The sequence below is a fragment of the Neopelma chrysocephalum genome, unplaced genomic scaffold (assembly GCF_003984885.1).
Source record: "Neopelma chrysocephalum unplaced genomic scaffold, ASM398488v2 Primary Assembly neopelma1_43, whole genome shotgun sequence".
In the NCBI taxonomy this organism is placed as follows: domain Eukaryota; kingdom Metazoa; phylum Chordata; class Aves; order Passeriformes; family Pipridae; genus Neopelma; species Neopelma chrysocephalum.
The window spans coordinates 19,421,289-19,438,874 of record NW_020897702.1 but is presented as its reverse complement, the minus strand read 5'-3'; the positions used below and the strand labels follow the sequence as shown (position 1 = coordinate 19,438,874).

Sequence of the window (17,586 nt, the reverse complement as noted above, 5' to 3'; positions counted from 1 at the left end):
TGAAAACTGAAACGAATGAGAAAAAATCAAACATAATTTGTTGTCACCTGTAATTACAGACAGAACACTGTAAGGTGTGATTGGTTGGTGGAGGGAGAGGAAGGTGAGATAGGGAGGAGAGAGAGTCTAAAATGTTTCTGAAGGAGCTAAGTCTGTCTTGATTCTGCCTTTGGAGACGACTGCATAATTTTGGAGACCCAAATACATCCACAGCTGGGGGTTTTTTGTGTGTGTGTTGTTAGTCAAGTATTGAAACAAAATTACTTTCACTGTGGAGAGAATATAACAGAAAAATTTGCGCTGAGGGGAGAAAACTAAAATTATTAACTTTTTTTTGGGTGCCTATTCCTAACAAGATGGTTACAAATTGGCTACAGTCTGAGTTTATCTTATATTATTCTTATATAATTAATAGTCAGTAAAGATAGATACCTACACAGGGCAAACCAAGCAGCAGGTCTCTGCTGATGACTGAGGATATTTAGAGAGTAAAAATGGACACTTCAAATTAGATATTTATTTAATTTTGAATTTATTTTTTATTTTCATTGAATGTTCACTGTCTTTGCTAAGAGTCAAAATAGATTCTCATGAGAAACTCATGGCTGGATCTTCATTGACTTGCTTAAAGTGGCATGTCTGTGTGTGCAGTGTTCATATGTTTTGTCTCATAACAGGTTCTGAAGAAGAATTAAACCCTGTTTTGATGGCTTTGAAAAGGAGTGCAGATAGGAAAAAGCCTTCCAAAAGTCTAGAGGACATTCCATCAGCCACCTCAAGTGAGCACAAAGCTTGTGTGTGTCTCCCATGACCCCCAGTTTAGCTTAAATGTGTTAATGCCGGTCTTCCACACAGCCTTGCCAAGTCGTGGCTTTGTTTTTGTTTCTCAATAAGCTGTATAGAGCTTGTACTGTGCAACCATATTATTTTCTCATACAATTTAATTTTCAGTTATTTGTGTTTATTTTGAAACAACACTGGTCTGTGAAGCAGACATCTTCCAGAAATGCACTATGTTGATAGTGATTAACTGTTTCTTCGATAGTTTTTCAATAGTGAATGTACTGGCAATTACCCAAATTGGTAATGAGCAACAACTGCCATTGCCTCCTGGCTTCTTGCGTGGGCTGAATTAGTAGACAGTGAAAGCAGGGAAAACTCAGTTTAGTAATGTTTCACCTGTGTGTCCTACCAAACTCACTTTGAGATAAGTGTGAGATAATATTATACTTAAAATGAATTCTGGACTTCCCTCAGTAGCCTCCTTGGATTTCTTTTTTCGAATTATTTTTCCTGTTTCCCTTCACCCTGCCCCTGAGACTTTTCATGCTTATCTCATGTCTAATGGGGAAGACATAGACTGAACTTACATTAGTAAACTGAAGCGTGGAGATGTAGTTTTTGAAAGATGTTGGCTATTGTTAGCAAGTTGTTATTCTAATACTGCTTATGCTATTGCTTGCTTCTAACTAGTTTCCAGGTTTTAGGTCTGCACTAACACTGTCGCAACAGCACGCTGATAGAAACCGTCAACACAAGACCCCTGCTTTGGATGTAGGCTTGGAAGTAGTATGTGAAGTAAATGCATCTCTTGAATTTAACCATTCCCATGGCTTTGCTGGTTTGTTTGTGGATTTTGTCCTCATTAGTCTTAATTCCGTGGTTACCACTGCCATCCATTTCACACTCAACAATGAAGTTTCTAACTATGTGTTATTTTTTCCTGCACAGACAAAGAAAAAACAAATAATCCAAAGGAAGAATTAGCTCTTAGTGCTGAAGATGGTAAATATCTTTTGTGTCTGCATGGAAATTTGTTGCTTTTTCAGTGTCCTCTGTTTGCTACTGAAGGTTTTTTTTTTAAACCAAGAATTGTATTGTGCTTTTAGATTTTATTAACCTCAGCATGACTGAAAAGGTTTTGTAGAATTCTGTTGTGTTGTTTATTCTTAAGAAATGTATTTATGTCCTCCTATATTTGTAGAAGCTGTGCCACTTATCAATGTATTATTTTGGCCTTCAGTCTTTCAGCCTATGGAACAATTACTGAAATCATAGGGAGCTTTGAACACTAACTCAGTTGAAAGACTTGGCCTAAGTAGACATTGAATTTATCTGTTCATCTGTTGTGTTATAAGATGCAAGATGACTTTTGCTAGTGCAAAACACTCTTCAGAATACATCAGTCGAAAAAGAACCTTTCTTAAAATCCCTGTCTCAGTCCTGTAAAGTAGAATTATTCTAAGAAATAGATGAACTGCTAGATCAGCTAGTGCTGATACCATCAGTCCATTAGTGCATTACAGATGCCTTACTGTTGAGTTTTTCTTTATACCTTTGGAAATTCCAAATCTCAGAAAAAAAAAGCAAACCTGCTCCAAGAACGTGTCTAAATGAACAGAATTGAAAATCATCAAATAACATTGAATAAGATGGAATATAACATACAATTTTTTATTTAATGCATTGGAGCACTACAGTTTTAAAAGTGCACAGTTGCATTTTTTTCATGTTTTAGATGCTTTAAAGCATTTTGCGTGTTACTGACCCAAAGTATAAAGAGTATAATAATAACACTAGGATACAGGATGCTACTAGGATAGTAGCATCATTAGGATGCATACAACATTCAGTTAAGAAACAAGACTTAAGCACCATTCTGCACTCTGTTTTCAAATGAAGACCCCCACTGAAATCCTGTTTTGCATTCAATGTGAATGTGTAGAGACTTATCTGAAAAGAGTAGGGTTTTTTTGACTTAAATTTATTAAGAGTGAAGTTATGGAAAAAATTACACACAGCCAAATTGATAGCTGTACAGACAGAATCTCTTGAAAAGGCTGTTCATTTAGAACAATGAAAAGCTTGATTTTGTTTAGCTTGCACACTCATATTACCTTTGTTATGATCCAGCTCCTCCAAGGAGAGCAGAGATGCAGAACACAGAAACAGAACCATAGAATTGTTTAGATTGGAAAAAAAAATAGATTAAAGATCATAAAGTCCAACTGCAAATCCAGCACTGCCAAGTCCACCACTAAGTCCCTAGTTCTGCGTTTACTCTTACAACTTGCTCCATGATGCATCAAAATGAAACACCTAATACTCATAAAGACCTAATATCTAAACCACTACTAAATGACTGGAAGGAATAAAAACCCACAAAGTTTATGGGGTCTGGGGAAGTAAAACAATTCCCACATATAAAGTATATTGATGCTGTTTATAACATTGCAAAACTGTGCTACTGAATGACTGTCGTCAATACTGCACTGAGCAGGTCCGAAACCTGATCAGCATCCAGAGAGGACTGAAAATGCAACGGGAAGTGAGTAATAGGATTCTTCCAGCAGACAGTGGATAGACTTCTCCACTGATACTTAAACTAATAAATTAAAAATACTTTTTGATTTAACAACTAACAAGTTACACATCTGGATGTGCATCTAACTGCATACTGATGATAAGTGGTATGTTGAGCACGAGCTGAGCTTCGACAGCAAAAGCTTTGCAAAAGCTTCACTCACCCTGCAAACAATCCCATCATGTGCAGTATTTCATTTTATGCAATAGATATGTGCCCCTGCAGCTGGCTGTTTGTTGCCAAATAATTCTCTGTCCCATGATACTCAGTATTGGTGCATTTCACAATATGCATCCAGTCCAGCTTTAGTTTATGATTACATGTAAGTGGGGTTATAGCATGGAAAATTCTGAGAATCGTGGGCTTACTGCTAACTGGATTTTTGCAAAGCTAGCTTGTGCTGTTATACTTTGTACAGTGAAAGAGCACAGAAGTGAACATCAGTAGAGATATACAAATGTGGTAGAGATGAGCTGCAAAAAAGTGCATAATTCATGAGATATACATCTTATAATTAAGTAGGAATACTTGAGACTTCCTTGGTCAGCTCTAAAATTTGTTTGATTTACACAAATGTTCCTATTGCTGTTAAATAGACTAAGTAAATAAAAGAACACAGTTTGGCTTGTATTCTAATTTCTTACTAAGAACCTTATCTTGATTCTAATATTGATGATGACATCGTTAGTGCATGAATGCACTTATTTTTGTTCTAGGAAGAAAATCTAGAAGATAAACTTCTAGATAAAAATGCTTGCCTCACTACTTTTGATCAGAATTTGCTTGTAGCACCCAGGCTTGTATATCATGTTAAGACTTCTACCAAAGTTCTTTAGCGAGTGTTATAGGAGACATCAAAGCAGATTATTCTTCCTAATGATAGCTCCTCTGAGTCCTATGGGGGAAAAAGCCCCCTTGCATCCAAGTTTTAAACTGGTTGTGCATGTGCATGTATTTAATCTGAAGTGGTTTGTTTCTAACCGTGTCCTGTTATGGAATCTCACTGTTTTGAAGTACAAACATGGTTTGAAGCCTTTTGAATTACTGCTCTTCAGTTTCCACAGTGCCTTCACAGCCTGATAAGCTGTTTTCCAACCCTGAAAAACTTAAAGGGCTTAGCAAGTCGGTACCATCATTCCTACAGGAAGAGGTAAGCTCCATCTCTGAAATATTATAGTTTCAGGTACCTGTCTGTTAACTCTATGCAAGTGAAATTCCCAACAACATGCCATTCCTGATTTTAGTTGTTATCATCATCATGGTGTGGACCTTGGAACAAGCTTGAGGCCATATTCAAATCTCTTAAAATGACACTGAAGTTTGAAAGTGATAAGCAACTTGAATTGTCTGGTCTATGATGTCTATGATTCTGTATCACAAAATCACAGAACAGTCTGGTTTGGAGGTACCTTAAAGATCATCTAATACCAAATCCCCTGCCATGGGCAGGGACTCTTCCCCTAGACCAGGTTGCTCAAAGCCCCATCCAGGCTGGCCTTGAACCCTCCCAGGGATGGGACATACACAGCTTCTCTGGGCAACCTGTGCCAGTGCCTCACCACCCTCAGAGTAAAGAATTTCTTCCTGTTATCTAACCTAAACCCACCTTCTGTCAGTTAGTTGAGAGGCATTCAGTTTAAAGCCATTAAAGTCACTTAGTTTAAAGTGTCTAATCACTATCTATCCCTCCCCTATAAAAGGACTTAGGATTTTCCTGTCTTTCAAACAGTCCATGTAACAGGACTGATTATCCACACTGCTTAACAGTTACATCACTCTCTGGATTTACTTTGTACAGTTCCAAATAGCACTCTCCAAATCAATTTTCTGTCAAGAAGCCTTGTGCTAGGTAGGATGGACATTAGTCAGTCCTTACCTTTAACCTCTGAAATGGGGAACAATCCTGGCCTCATTTTACTTATGAGTATAGACATAACTAGAGAAGCTACAATCAACAGATTTTTTTAAAGACTTATTCAAACTGCTTATATGCTATATATTTATTTATATAAATAATAATTTCCTTAATGTGTGTAGAAATTGCTGTTTACTAATCTTGCATCTCTTATTAGAAGATCTATGACATCATTTCAAAAGTGTTTAATGGAGAGGGGAATGTAAATTGTTTCTGGGTGGAATGCAACAGGGAGATGATGTTGTCCATAACAGCTTGTGTAGGAAGATGCCAAGGCACATATGGGAAGTAAATCAATCTTTTAGTGCAGAGATAGCATTGAGATGGAATGGGATTGAAAGCACATAACCTGATAATGACCAAGGAAACCAAAACTGCAATTCCGTGATGGAAAAGCAGGGTCCTGCTTGCCTCTTATAAGAAAGACTTTGCAAAACTCATTTGCTGTATCCAGTGCTGTTCTGTGCATGTTACCTTCCAGCCAGCTGCCCTCCAGATACAGGCATTGAACTGATAGCATTTGCTATGTAGCAGAAAGGGACTGGTAAGAGACCTGAACACTATCACTTCCATAAGTTTATGCATGAGAAATTGATGTAGAGAAGTTGAATATAATTGTCCCAATACACTTACCTTTGTACTTTTTCATTGCTATTTGAGATTTAAAACAGAAAAACCATTGCTGCATAAAAAAAATTATCAGTGTATGTTGTTCATCAGAAAAATCTGCTTTCAACTTTAAATGCATGACCTAATTCAAGAAAGATTATTCATGTTGCACTACAAGGGAATTTAAATTCAGTTTTCCACTGAGTCTCAGTCTGCATTAAAATTCTGCTTGTTTGGTTTTGTTTTTTCAATGTTCTTTATGATTATAAAGAAAGTACACAGACTTTCTTTCTGTGATGTTTTTGTAGAGTGATGACAGAGAGACAGATACAGCATCAGAAAGCAGTTATTCCTTTGGCAGAATCAAGAAGAGTCCCAGCTCTCTAACCAATCTTAGCGGCTCTTCTGGCATGGCCTCCTTATCCTCTGTATGTAAACCAAAGCCTTGTTTTAATGGCACTTTGCTATTGCTAATCTCTTAAACGTTATTTCATCGCTCTTCTCATTCCTCTTGTCTTTCTTCCCTTGGCATTTCTGTCTCTTTCTTTCCATCTCTGTTATATGAACATAATGTAATTCCTTGCATGAAATTGCCTGAAGCAAATAAAATAAATTTTTTTTTTCCAGTAACATATTGGACCCTGTTCAGGACTCTGAAGAGAGAGATGGATTTTATCCTAAGAGCTTACATTTGTAGCTGAAAATGAGGAACAATTTATGTAGAACAAACATTTAGGAAAGGAGAAAGGGGGGAGAAATAAGTGAAAGCAGAAGACATTATTGGAATGTTGGATGTGTAATTGAGTCAGTGAATTAGCTAACCAAAAGTCATTTGTTTATGTGGACTTTCAGTAAGGAAGAGTAGAATTTTTGGGAACGATGTTGACATTAAAAGAAAACATATACATCTTTCTCTATATGTAGTGTTTAATTTTCAGCATTTTATTTAGCTACATATTTAGGTGCATAATTCAGCCATATAGACTTTATCCACTAGTCTTTTTGTTGGTATTTTTGGAAGTCCTAAATTCTTAAGCTCTGCTTTCTGCAAGGAAGATCAGCTGAAGAAAATTAGAAGTAATATTTCATGGATCTGATAACAGGCAATCTCTAGATATACAGCATCCTATAATTTCATTTCTTCTATCTCAATGCAATAAATGCATTCAAATTTTTTGTAGAAAACTTGGTCTAACACCTTTGATTTCAAAATATCTCTCTTGTTAATCTTCTGGCTGAGGAGCTTGTAAAATGGTGTCCATTACATTTTGTTATTACATCCAAAGAGACACAGTTGATTTCTTTACTGTCTGAATTCTGAGCATAACTTCTACCCTAATCTTGAAGTATCTGGTGAAATGTAATACCTGGAAAACTTTTCTCCTCTTGTATGATGCAGGTGAGCGGAAGTCTAATGAGCATCTATAGTGCAGACTTTGGCAATGTTGATGTGAAGGGGAACATTCAGTTTGCTATTGATTATGTAGAACAGCTGAACGAGCTCCACATTTTTATTTGCCAGTGTAAAGACTTGGCAGTAGCAGATATCAAGCGACAGCGCTCAGACCCGTAAGTACAAAGAATATAATTATTTTCTCTGATTTATTTTCACTCTGATTGAATATAGAATTACCATTATAAAATGGTATATATATTAATATGGGAAATTCAAAATTTTAAGAATATTAAATTCTCTTTTAATATTCTACTTTTCAGATGGTAGGATTAGAGCCTATAAATATATCTGAGCCTGCTACAGTTATACATTCTGTATTTTTGTGTTGAGGAGACATTTCAACAGATATACCCTCGGAGAAGGGTATTATAAGGAAGTGGTGATGTTATACATCACCCCTGTTGTTCTATTTCTTAAATGTACAAGCTGAACAACATAATGGTTACCTAAGTGGATTTCTTTCACTTTATAAGCAAATACTTGTGTGTTTTGGAAAAGGAAGCTGGAGAGGGTGAGTTTTTTCTCTTCTAACAAGCCTGTCTAAATTTTAGGTATGTAAAGACCTACCTGCTTCCAGAGAAATACAAGTTGGGCAAACGGAAGACTTCTGTCAAAAAGAAAACTTTTAATCCAGTCTATAATGAAATACTGCGGGTATTTATCAAACTACTACTAGAAATTAAATACTGCATGTGGGACGTATGAGGAACTTTAACTTTTAGGCACAGGTCTAGATGCACTCAAAAGAGATGTTAGCATGAAAGGGATTGCTCTGTAGAGATGACTGTGTCCTTCCATTGTCCTTCACTCTACAGTGAACTCTGGATATAGCATTGAGAACACTGACTGTTTTATACTTCTTGCAAACAAATACAAGCCAAGTATGGTCTTAAGATGCTTGAAATAAAAAGGAAAGAGCTGGGTTTTATGGTTTGTTGTCTGGTTGTTGTCTGGTTGTTGTCTGAAATGAAGGAATGACCAGTTATGGATTTATAAACCCAGACACATTTTTGCTAACCTTATCACTTTCAGACACAGCATTGATTAAAAATTCATCTTGTTTTAATTTTTTGTCCTTGTTTCTTCCTCTGGGCAGTATAAAATTGAGAAGGATCTCCTAAAGGACCAAAGCCTTAATATCTCTGTCTGGCACAATGATACCTTTGGGAGGAACAGCTTCCTTGGTGAAGTGGAGTTGGATTTAGGAACTTGGGACTGGAATGATCGATCCAACAAGCAGATCAACTGGTTTCCCCTCAAGCCAAGGGTAGGTTGGCTGTTTTGTATTTTCTGCTCAAGTTTTGTAATTTGCAGAACAAAACAGGGATAACATGGTAGTCTTTAGCACTAATTTAATTTGACTAATTTTTAAGCTGCTCTGGGTAGGCAAATGTAACCAAATGTTAACAGGTGCCACGTTCCACCTATAGATAGTCCGTGACTGTCTATGAAGAAGTGATATATTCTTGTGCCTTTCTGCAAGACAATTCTTGTTGAGGCTGATTTTTAAATGGATTAAATGAGACAAACATTCCTAAAGAAATGAGTTTAGAGAAATGCACTTTCTGTTCACAAAGGGTAAGTTTCCTGACTGGAAGAATATATTTTCTAGTTTTAAATAAGCATACAACAGTGGAAAAATGTGCCCTCAAAGCCTGTTTGTCTCCTCTGGCTCTAGTTTTCTGCTTTAGTAGAAGAGCTATGTATCTGAGTCACTGTCAAGTGATTAAAAGTGCCCTAAAATCTCATGTCCTGTAAACTGAGGGAAGACTAATTGATAAGGAAACAAGAGAAAAAACTTGCCTCATGTAGAAGTCAAGCTGGTTCCAGTGGAATAATTTGCATGGTAAACTCTCTGTGCATGAACTGCAAAGTTTGAGATTTGTAGGTATAGAGATATTTTTTTTACTTTTTTTTTTTTAATTTTTTAATTCAGACTTACACAATGGCTCTTAATCTAGAAAACAGAGGGGAGATGAAACTAGCACTCCAGTATGTCCCACACCCCACTGGAGGTAAGCATTGCTGCTTTGCTTGGGTTTGTCAGGCCTTTTGGGGGTTTTGTTCTTTTTTCTTTTTTTTTTTTTTAGTTAAAAAAATCTGTTTAATGCTTTTCAATCACTTCAGACATCTTTTTTTTAACATAAAAGTAGATTTTTTTTTTTTTATTCCTAGAGGATTAAGTTCCCCTGGTTGTGAATTCAGTTAAGGATCCCAAAGATTACTTTGGGATCTTTTGCTGTTTTTAAGGTTACTATGGAAGAAATTAGCTCATTGTTATAACCTAAGATTTGTAGTGCAATGTATGTGTAATAAAATTCTGTTTTCTCAATAATTTTAGAGATTATAAATCATCAGGCAGGGCTGTGATGTGCTAAATAAATAATGACAACATGCTGAATTGAAGCAATACTAGATGTAGGAAATAGAAGTAAGTATTTAGAATGCAAAAATTTATAGCAGTATGATCTGTTTGGTTTAATCTTGTCTGACAACTGACAATGGACAGATCTGAGAGTGAAGCTAGGCCAGGTCTTTAATCCAGACAGTCAGTCAGTCAATAAGAATCAAATATATTTAGAACACAAAGGAGCTTTTTTGAAAGCATGAGCAGCAATAAATGCTAACATCACATAGCATGAAGACAAGCTGATCTCTTTATCTAGAAGGCTCGGAAAGAGAAGACCAGTAGCTTGCTGTAATAAAAGCAAATTTTTTGTAGGAATCCAGACATGATGTGATCTTGCACTACTTTGATGGGATGAAGATTTCAGCTTCCAGAGTACAGAGAGAAATGTTGAATTAAGATGTGAGATAAGTCTAGGCTGAATATCACCTCTACAAATGTGCAGGAACTGCTGCATCATAGAAACTACCTTTAAAAGTCATCTGCTTAAGCAGATGTTTTGTTTTATTTTTACAGGAAAGAAGACTCTATCTACTGGTGAGGTCCACATCTGGGTGAAGGAATGCCATAACCTTCCTCTTCTGAGAGGCAACAGGCTCAACTCTTTTATTAAGTGGTAAGAATTGTTGAAGGCATCAAACATGGTGGACTAATAATTTTTCTACATTCATATTAAAAAATCCCCACTGAATTGTTTTCTGATTCTCCTTTACTGTCATGCAAATTCTCCTGCGGGGCTTGCAACTTCAAGATGGTAAGTATATACCACCAAGTAAAAGTTACTGGGAGAAGGTCCTGTGTAATCACTGCACTTTAGTTTTGTCTCTGTTACTTGGTGGAAGGACAGGTCAAACTCTGCCTGCTTTTATTCGCATTTAAACAAAGCGCGTTTGTGCAAGACTATGGTTTAGCTTAGCAAACTGTGGGAGGAGACAGAAATGAGAAGCATAGCTGTATTTCTTCCCCCTTCCTTTTCATATACAGACTAAAAATGTAAAGAGACAAGAATAACAAGATGGTTGGGGAAATCTCTGGCAGCAACAAAAGGTTTTGGTGTCAGTATAATACAGCAAGGAAACTCACTTGTACCTCTTCCCCACTTGACTTGCCCTTCCATCCTCTGAAGTACAAGGATAGATATATGCTGCCAGTATTGCTTGTAAGGAACTGAGAATAGGACCCTTGTCTTCATCTCCAAAAAGCATCTGATCTTCAGTCATGTTCTAACATGCCAAGCACAACGTTAATCAGTAGCTTTTGCCTTTTCAGTATGTTTAATGCAGGCTAGGGTGTATAAGTGCAAACTGACAGTGTTTTTTCTTTCTGAAGTACCATTCTTCCAGACACTAGCAGAAAAAGTCGCCAGAAAACAAGGACAGTTGCAAAAACTACAAATCCAGTATTCAACCACACCATGGTGTATGATGGCTTTAGACCAGAAGATTTGAAAGAAGCCTGCATAGAACTCACAGTCTGGGACCACAACAAACTAGCGAACCACTTTCTGGGAGGTCTCCGGATAGGCCTTGGAACAGGTACTGGACAATTACCACATTAATACTTAACTTATGAAATAAGTTCATAAGTTGTTGGGTTTTTTTCCTTATTTCCTTTCCATTTCTTCTCATTTTGAGAAGATCACTGAATAACCTTTCAGTTATCTATTTACTGAAGAGTTCCATTCAGAAACTTACCTATTCTTCAGCGCAGATCCTGAAATGTAAATAATAGTAGTGTTAGCATGACTGACAACTAAGGAAAAATATTAGAAATAAACCTTTGTCTGGGCATACATTGTATCTGGTATTGTTTCGATTACAAGAATATGCTATTCCTGCACCCAAAATTGTGATAACATCTTACAAACTTATGCATGCAAAAACTAGGTGTGTGGTGTAAAGACAGCAAGGGGTGGAAATAAAAGGATAGATGAGGAATGCATGATAAGATTTGAAGATCTTGAATAGGAAAAATTATAAATGCAAATAAGCTTTTAGCATAAGGGGAATATAAGACGTGCAGATATAATAACAGTAAAAACATACAGTTCTTCTATTTGTCCCTTTCGTTCTGCTCTCTGGTCTGAAGGGAAGATGGTTTTGGAGTCTTCTCAAGAAATACAATGTAAAAATTACCTTTCATAAATTAACTTCTTGCACAGTTCACCAGAATAACTAAATTATAAATCAGAATAGTAAATCTCAGTCTGAATTTTAGAATACTCGATGTTCCATTTCAGTACAAAAATCAGTATCTTGTTTTATTATTAAATCTTCTCAGATGTATTGAGACAAAAAACTAAGGATAACAAGGAAAAAGTCTGGAGAAAGACGACAAAGTTTCTGTGTGAAACTGTCATTAATTGTATTTGACAGAATTGTTCAAGATCAAAAATGCAGAACTGGATCTCCAAAGCACTAGGTCAGCTACCTCAGCAGGTGTAATCATTTTAGAGCAGGCAGATTTGATTGTCTGCTCTCAACTCTGCAGCATATTAGGTAATGTTTCTCCTAAAACTGACATTTTTCTAGGCAAAAGCTATGGAACTAGAGTAGACTGGATGGATTCCACTTCAGATGAAACTGCCCTTTGGGAGAAGATGATGAACTCTCCAAACACCTGGATAGAAGATACACTACCTCTCAGGATGCTTATGGTTGCAAAATTGACAAAATAAGGTGGCTTTTTAATTGCTAGTGTAAAAGGAAACATTGGGAATGAAATTGAAGGTGTGGGGGATAAAATTAGGAAGAGGAACACAGTAGCAGTTTTGACAGTTTTTGCTCTGTTGCCGTTCTGGTTTTGTGCTGTCATATGTCACTTCATATTTCAAATTAAACATTTGCCCACAGAACATTATGTAAATTTGTAGTTGTACATTTCTAGGATATGTAAGTTGCTTCTCCAGTGAAAGAAGCATGACATGAAGTGGTACTGTTGATGTCCTATTCTACAATGCGCAGAGGACTAGGATCCAATGTACTGTAAAAAATCAGAGTTATAAAAGGTTTGCTTTATATATATGTGTTAATCATCTTGCAATACTTACTCTTAAATAATGAAGACATAAAGGTGATTTTTTTTTTTTTTTATTTCTAGTGCTACTCATAAGGATCTAACTGTGCCAATTTTAGTGATGGCAAGTATGTTGGGTATTTATTCTTTAAAGTGTGCTTGTTTGTACCTGTATCTATTAGCTTGGTTTTTCACAAGAAGTAACTTACCTGTGCTTCAGTGCCACCATTAGGGGACTGGTGGGACTATGATGGTCTTGGCTTAAATAGTTTTGCAGCATAAGATATAAGACTGGAATTTGTAACTTGTAGAAATGCATGCTACTAATAAATAAATGCATGAAGTACTAAATGTATTACTTTTTAAAATAAAAAGCAGCCTTTTAAAACTAAATAGAGAGTTCAATGTTCATTAAACCCCAGTGGTTTATGTTAACCATTCAGCATGCAATATAACAAAATGCAGAGAGAAAACATTTTTGAAAATAAATGCACATTTATTTGTTCCAACTGTGCATGTCTAAAAGCCCGTGAAATCTTGCAACTTCAGTTAGTTGGGAGAAATGAGCTCTTCACAGTTCCAACTCAATTGCTTGACTTAACTTTAGAAATTTAAATGCTACTTGGAATTTATTATACACTATGAATGGGAAAAAGGGAAGGTGCTATTCAACCTGCTGGGGAACCCACTTTCACTCTCATGAACCAAGGCAGCCTGTGGAGTTCACAAACGCTGAAAGTAGTTGCAAGTCCTTGATATCTTACTGCTTCAGGTGTTTTGTATGAGATTGGTAGCTGCCACAGCTTCCAATTTGCCAGACAAATACACTTCCTATATGACTAGGGAGCATGCGCACATGACACTTCAGAACAATGTATTTGTTCTGAAATGGTAACAGCACTTGGTTTGATTCTATATCCTTAAAGAGACACTCCTGAAAGGGTGGTGATTCTAGAAAAGAGGCACCTAAGTTATTTGTATTCACTGCCTATATGAATTAATTTTTCACCTGAAAACATATGTTGCTTTGAACATGACCTACAGTTTCACAGGATTAAAAGCTGAGATTGAGGAGTTCTCCAAGCTTGTGGAAGTTCTCTTTCCTTTTCCAAATCTGTGTGGTTTTGAGAGTATCAGCAATGTTTGTTTGCTAAGAAACACTGCCAGTTCTTTCAGCCACCCTGGTGGGGCTGGCCCAGCTCCAACCAGCCCATATAAGGTCATGAGCTCTGAGGTGACTGAATTCAGCGTCTCACCTCCATGGAGACGGAACCTCACAGCAGGAGTGATAACAAACAGATAGGGGAAAGAAAATACCTGGTAAGAAAATAGTTTTCTCTTCTTAAACCCTGCTCTTCATTATATTTCCACTGGATGGCCTAAACCTCTCAGTCCTTCTCCCCCTTCTCCATTATTTTGAAATGTTTTGGCAGGATCAAAGGTAGCAACAGCGGTGGGAGAGTACAGGATGGTGGAGACAGAGCTGGTGTCCGTACTGATTGTCACTACTACACAGCTCTGAAACTCTACCTGCTTCACAGGTGTTAATCCATTTTTGCTGTACGTTATTTTTCATCCCTGCTTTAAACTGGTGCTTTCTCACATCCTATCTTTATCTCCAGTCAAAGCCCAGGAATTCACTAAACCTGATTATCAGCATGCTGTTTCATGTGCTGTGTAGTTTCAGGTCTGCATCTACATGAAAAACTTGTAGATGAGTTTTAGGCTAATTTTTCAAATGTCTGGGTAGCATACTGTGTGATTTGGCACCAATAATCATTTGGGTGCCTATGCAATACAAATATTTCCCTTATTTAGAAGAACCAGCCTTTTAAAATTACATGCCTTAAATAATTCAGCAAATCAGTGTCAAAACTCAAATGAGGAACTGCTTCTCCAGTCACAAAGTCTTTGTATTACAGGGCATTCAGTAATCATTAGCATTGTATAGATCTCTTATTTTGTTCATAAATCTTTAAGCATGGGATAAGACTATTCAGTTATTTTTAATGAGTAATATACTATTAAAATCTTATAAATTAATTAGAAGTCTGATGTAACCCTCCCTTTATTTGCAGTTATAATACAGAGTCTGTAGGAAAAAATGAAGACAAAGGAGAAGGATTGCTTAAGGAATTATTTACAGCTTTATCACTTACAAGCTTTTTACCAAAATATGATGATAGTAGTTCTTGTGGCTATAACAGCAGGACTTTGAGAAGGAATAATTAACAAAGCTAAATCAGCAAATGAATAGGCTTGCATAAATACTAAGCCTATATTCTTGCTTTTGCTCATGGAGTCTGTAAACCTTCTTCTCAGTCTGCCTGACTCTGAACCAAAGGATGTGGGGAGGGCTATAGGGCTGTATGGTTTCAGGCTGACATTGGTTTTGGGAGGTCCTGTCCCCCCACATCAGTTTCTCCAGACTTCCAGAGAAACTCCACCAGCTTATAGCACCGGTGTTGACCACACAACCACTGGGTAATGTTTAATCATGCTGAGTGTCACTAAGAGAAGCAGCCACTATAACATTTTTTCTTGTTTTTGTGTGAGACAGGGGCTCCATGGCTCAGGATGAGAGGGGCAGGGATGGCCAACTCTACAGGTGCTCCAGAGACAGGCAAAGACATGGATGATCTGACAAAAGGCCTGGAAGAACTCTGTGATATCTCCAAGGAGTGGAGGGAGAAAGCACTGCTGCTTTCACACCTAGAAGAGCAGCATCATCTTATCTCTACGCTGACAAAGAAAGCAGATGACACACAAAAACGCTGCAGGGCCCTGGAGCAGCTCAACACGGAGCTGGAGAAACTAAGGACAGAGGATGCTCTGAAAATTAAAACCCAGACCCTGCAGATTCAGCATTTGGAGAGGCGCTTCATGGATCTGGCCAACAACCATGAAAAGATGATCCAGTTCAAGAATGAACACAGGAAACGGCACATGCAGCTGTGGGAGGAGAACAAGCGCCTGCGGCAGGAGAAGGAAGCTGAAGTGCTCCGGCTGGCTGCCCAGGCCAGGAAGCTCTCACAGCAGTTATACTCCCTGCAGGAGAAACATGCTTATGAGAGTTGCAGAGCCCAGGAGAGAGAAAAGGAGCTGCTAGAAGCTCAGACCCACCAAGCAGGTGCCTACACTCGGGAAGTGGATTCACTGAAGAAGCAGCTGCAACTCCTACAGGAGAGGCACCAACAAGCTGTTGCAAGGGCAGAGCGGGCAGAAAGTCAGCAGAGGACTCAGAGCACCAAACTGCGGGCTGAGCTGGAGAGGGCACACAAGGAGAAAGAGCAGCTATTGAACCTGGCCACGGAGAGAGGCAAAGCTCTGCAAGATAAGGAACGGGAGATTCAGCAGCTGGGGGAGAAGCTGGAGATTGCAGAAGAAGCCATGCAGAGAGCAGGAAGGTGCTGTGAGGAAGAAGCAGCAGCAATGGACAAAGATCTGAAGGTCCAACAGCTCCAAGGACAGCTGGAAAGCAGCAAGCAGGCATACAATGAGCTCTCTCTGCGGTTCGATGCTTACAGAAAGCACAGTATGGACTTGCTGACTAAAGAAAGAGCACTGAATGTCAAACTCCGTCACTTTGTTGCATAACTGCATCGTTTTCCACTGTTCTCTCCTTGGCAGGTGCCTCTGTGGTAACTCACCACTGCATTTTCTTCCTTTCCGTGGGGCCATCTTCTGGATTCTTTGTAACATCCTCACTGGTTTAAACCTCCCTACAAGGACTGGTTTTTGTCATTACACTTTTACCTAAGTAAATCTCTACACTGTTAAATCTGAACGGGTATTCATTAGTGTGGAAAACGTAAAATAGGAATTTTACCAGGTTGCTCCTAACCTCTGCTGAAACATAGGTATTCTTTTTTTTTTTTTTTTTTACAGTTAAAAGCACTTTATTTTTCGAGATGGCCAAAAGCTCAAACTCTTAGCCTTTTGTCTTTGATCCTTCCTTGAAGTTCAACAGAGGTTGGGCATGTAAGAGGCAACACTGAGACTCCAAGAAAGAAATCCCACCTTGCAATGTCTCCATCATAAACAGTCATAATTCAGGAACTTAACAGGTTAAATACAAGAACAAGTAAAACACAACTGATGCCCAAGCAAATTACCGTGTATAGTTTTCTAGTAGTTGTACTGCAGTTTTCTAGTAGTTTTCTGCAGTTGTTTTAGTCTTATTTAATTCAATAGCATTATTTATATGCCCATTCACCTCAAAATAAATTGTCAAGTTTTTTGGGTGATTTCAATAATCTCTGAAACAGATTGAGGTTCTGGATGTTCTGCCAGGATTTTTTTTGTGGTTTTAGGTGCTTTCTGTAGAAAACTAGTGATACACCCTTCCATTTTGTGCATGTCTGGCAGTTTTTTCAAAAAAAAAAATCTTTCCTGTCAGCACTCTGGGATACAGAGACCTCCCACTCTCTCTTGCTTGTCTCCTAGGCAAGGAGATAGTTTTTAGCTGCTGAGTTTCATCTGCTGCTCTTTAAGCCTCCAACAAAAAAACCCCAAAACCAAACAAAAACCAACAAAACATAATGGGCCAATCTCCCACCAGGGCTGTAGGCAGCTGCCTCTGGAGTTCCCCAAGTTCTTTGCCACATGCATATACCTTGAGATAACTCAAGGATTTAGATAAGGGCTTGAGTATCTCTTGGTTCTGAGCATTTACAAAGCCACAGCATCACATCAAACTTGGTATCTATTGATCTTGTGTACAGAAGTGATCAGAAACAGCAGGTCTGGAGATCTTCCAGCCCATGACCTGTTCATCTCAAGGCCTTACTGAACCAGATGTATTCTCTAGCTCTGGCACA

General features: G+C 37.9%; 2 protein-coding genes across 11 annotated transcripts in view; both read left to right on the top strand.

The window, feature by feature from the left end:
* Positions 1-12,610, top strand: part of SYTL2 (synaptotagmin like 2) — a 50,277-nt gene extending 37,667 nt beyond the window's left edge. For 7 of the 9 annotated variants that reach the window (XM_027677503.1, XM_027677504.1, XM_027677506.1 and 4 more), the window contains 12 exons: positions 678-779; positions 1,732-1,785; positions 3,281-3,328; positions 4,420-4,514; positions 6,197-6,316; positions 7,288-7,457; positions 7,896-7,998; positions 8,441-8,611; positions 9,281-9,359; positions 10,268-10,367; positions 11,081-11,286; positions 12,283-12,610. In XM_027677503.1, the coding sequence (XP_027533304.1) occupies positions 678-779; positions 1,732-1,785; positions 3,281-3,328; positions 4,420-4,514; positions 6,197-6,316; positions 7,288-7,457; positions 7,896-7,998; positions 8,441-8,611; positions 9,281-9,359; positions 10,268-10,367; positions 11,081-11,286; positions 12,283-12,428 (1,394 nt within the window). In that variant the 3' untranslated portion in view covers positions 12,429-12,610. The remainder of the gene's footprint in view (positions 1-677; positions 780-1,731; positions 1,786-3,280; positions 3,329-4,419; positions 4,515-6,196; positions 6,317-7,287; positions 7,458-7,895; positions 7,999-8,440; positions 8,612-9,280; positions 9,360-10,267; positions 10,368-11,080; positions 11,287-12,282) is intronic. The other 2 variants (XM_027677505.1, XM_027677507.1) reach the window with 2 other exon arrangements.
* Positions 12,611-12,724: 114 nt separating this feature from the next.
* CCDC89 (coiled-coil domain containing 89) lies at positions 12,725-16,547 on the top strand. 2 transcript variants are annotated; one of them, XM_027677535.1, is made up of 2 exons: positions 12,725-14,086; positions 15,327-16,547. In XM_027677535.1, exon 2 carries the CDS (start codon positions 15,344-15,346, stop codon positions 16,361-16,363), a length of 1,020 nt encoding a protein of 339 aa, XP_027533336.1. In that variant the 5' UTR covers positions 12,725-14,086; positions 15,327-15,343; the 3' UTR covers positions 16,364-16,547. The 2 variants fall into 2 exon arrangements, with proteins under 2 accessions (XP_027533336.1, XP_027533335.1); XM_027677534.1 differs by lacking the exon at positions 12,725-14,086 and adding an exon at positions 14,216-14,307.
* The last annotated feature ends 1,039 nt before the right edge of the window (positions 16,548-17,586 follow it).

Bases quoted from the DNA above. Each gene is read 5' to 3' on its own strand.
- CCDC89 (XM_027677535.1), top strand. From the start codon at position 15,344: ATGAGAGGGGCAGGGATGGCCAACTCTACAGGTGCTCCAGAGACAGGC.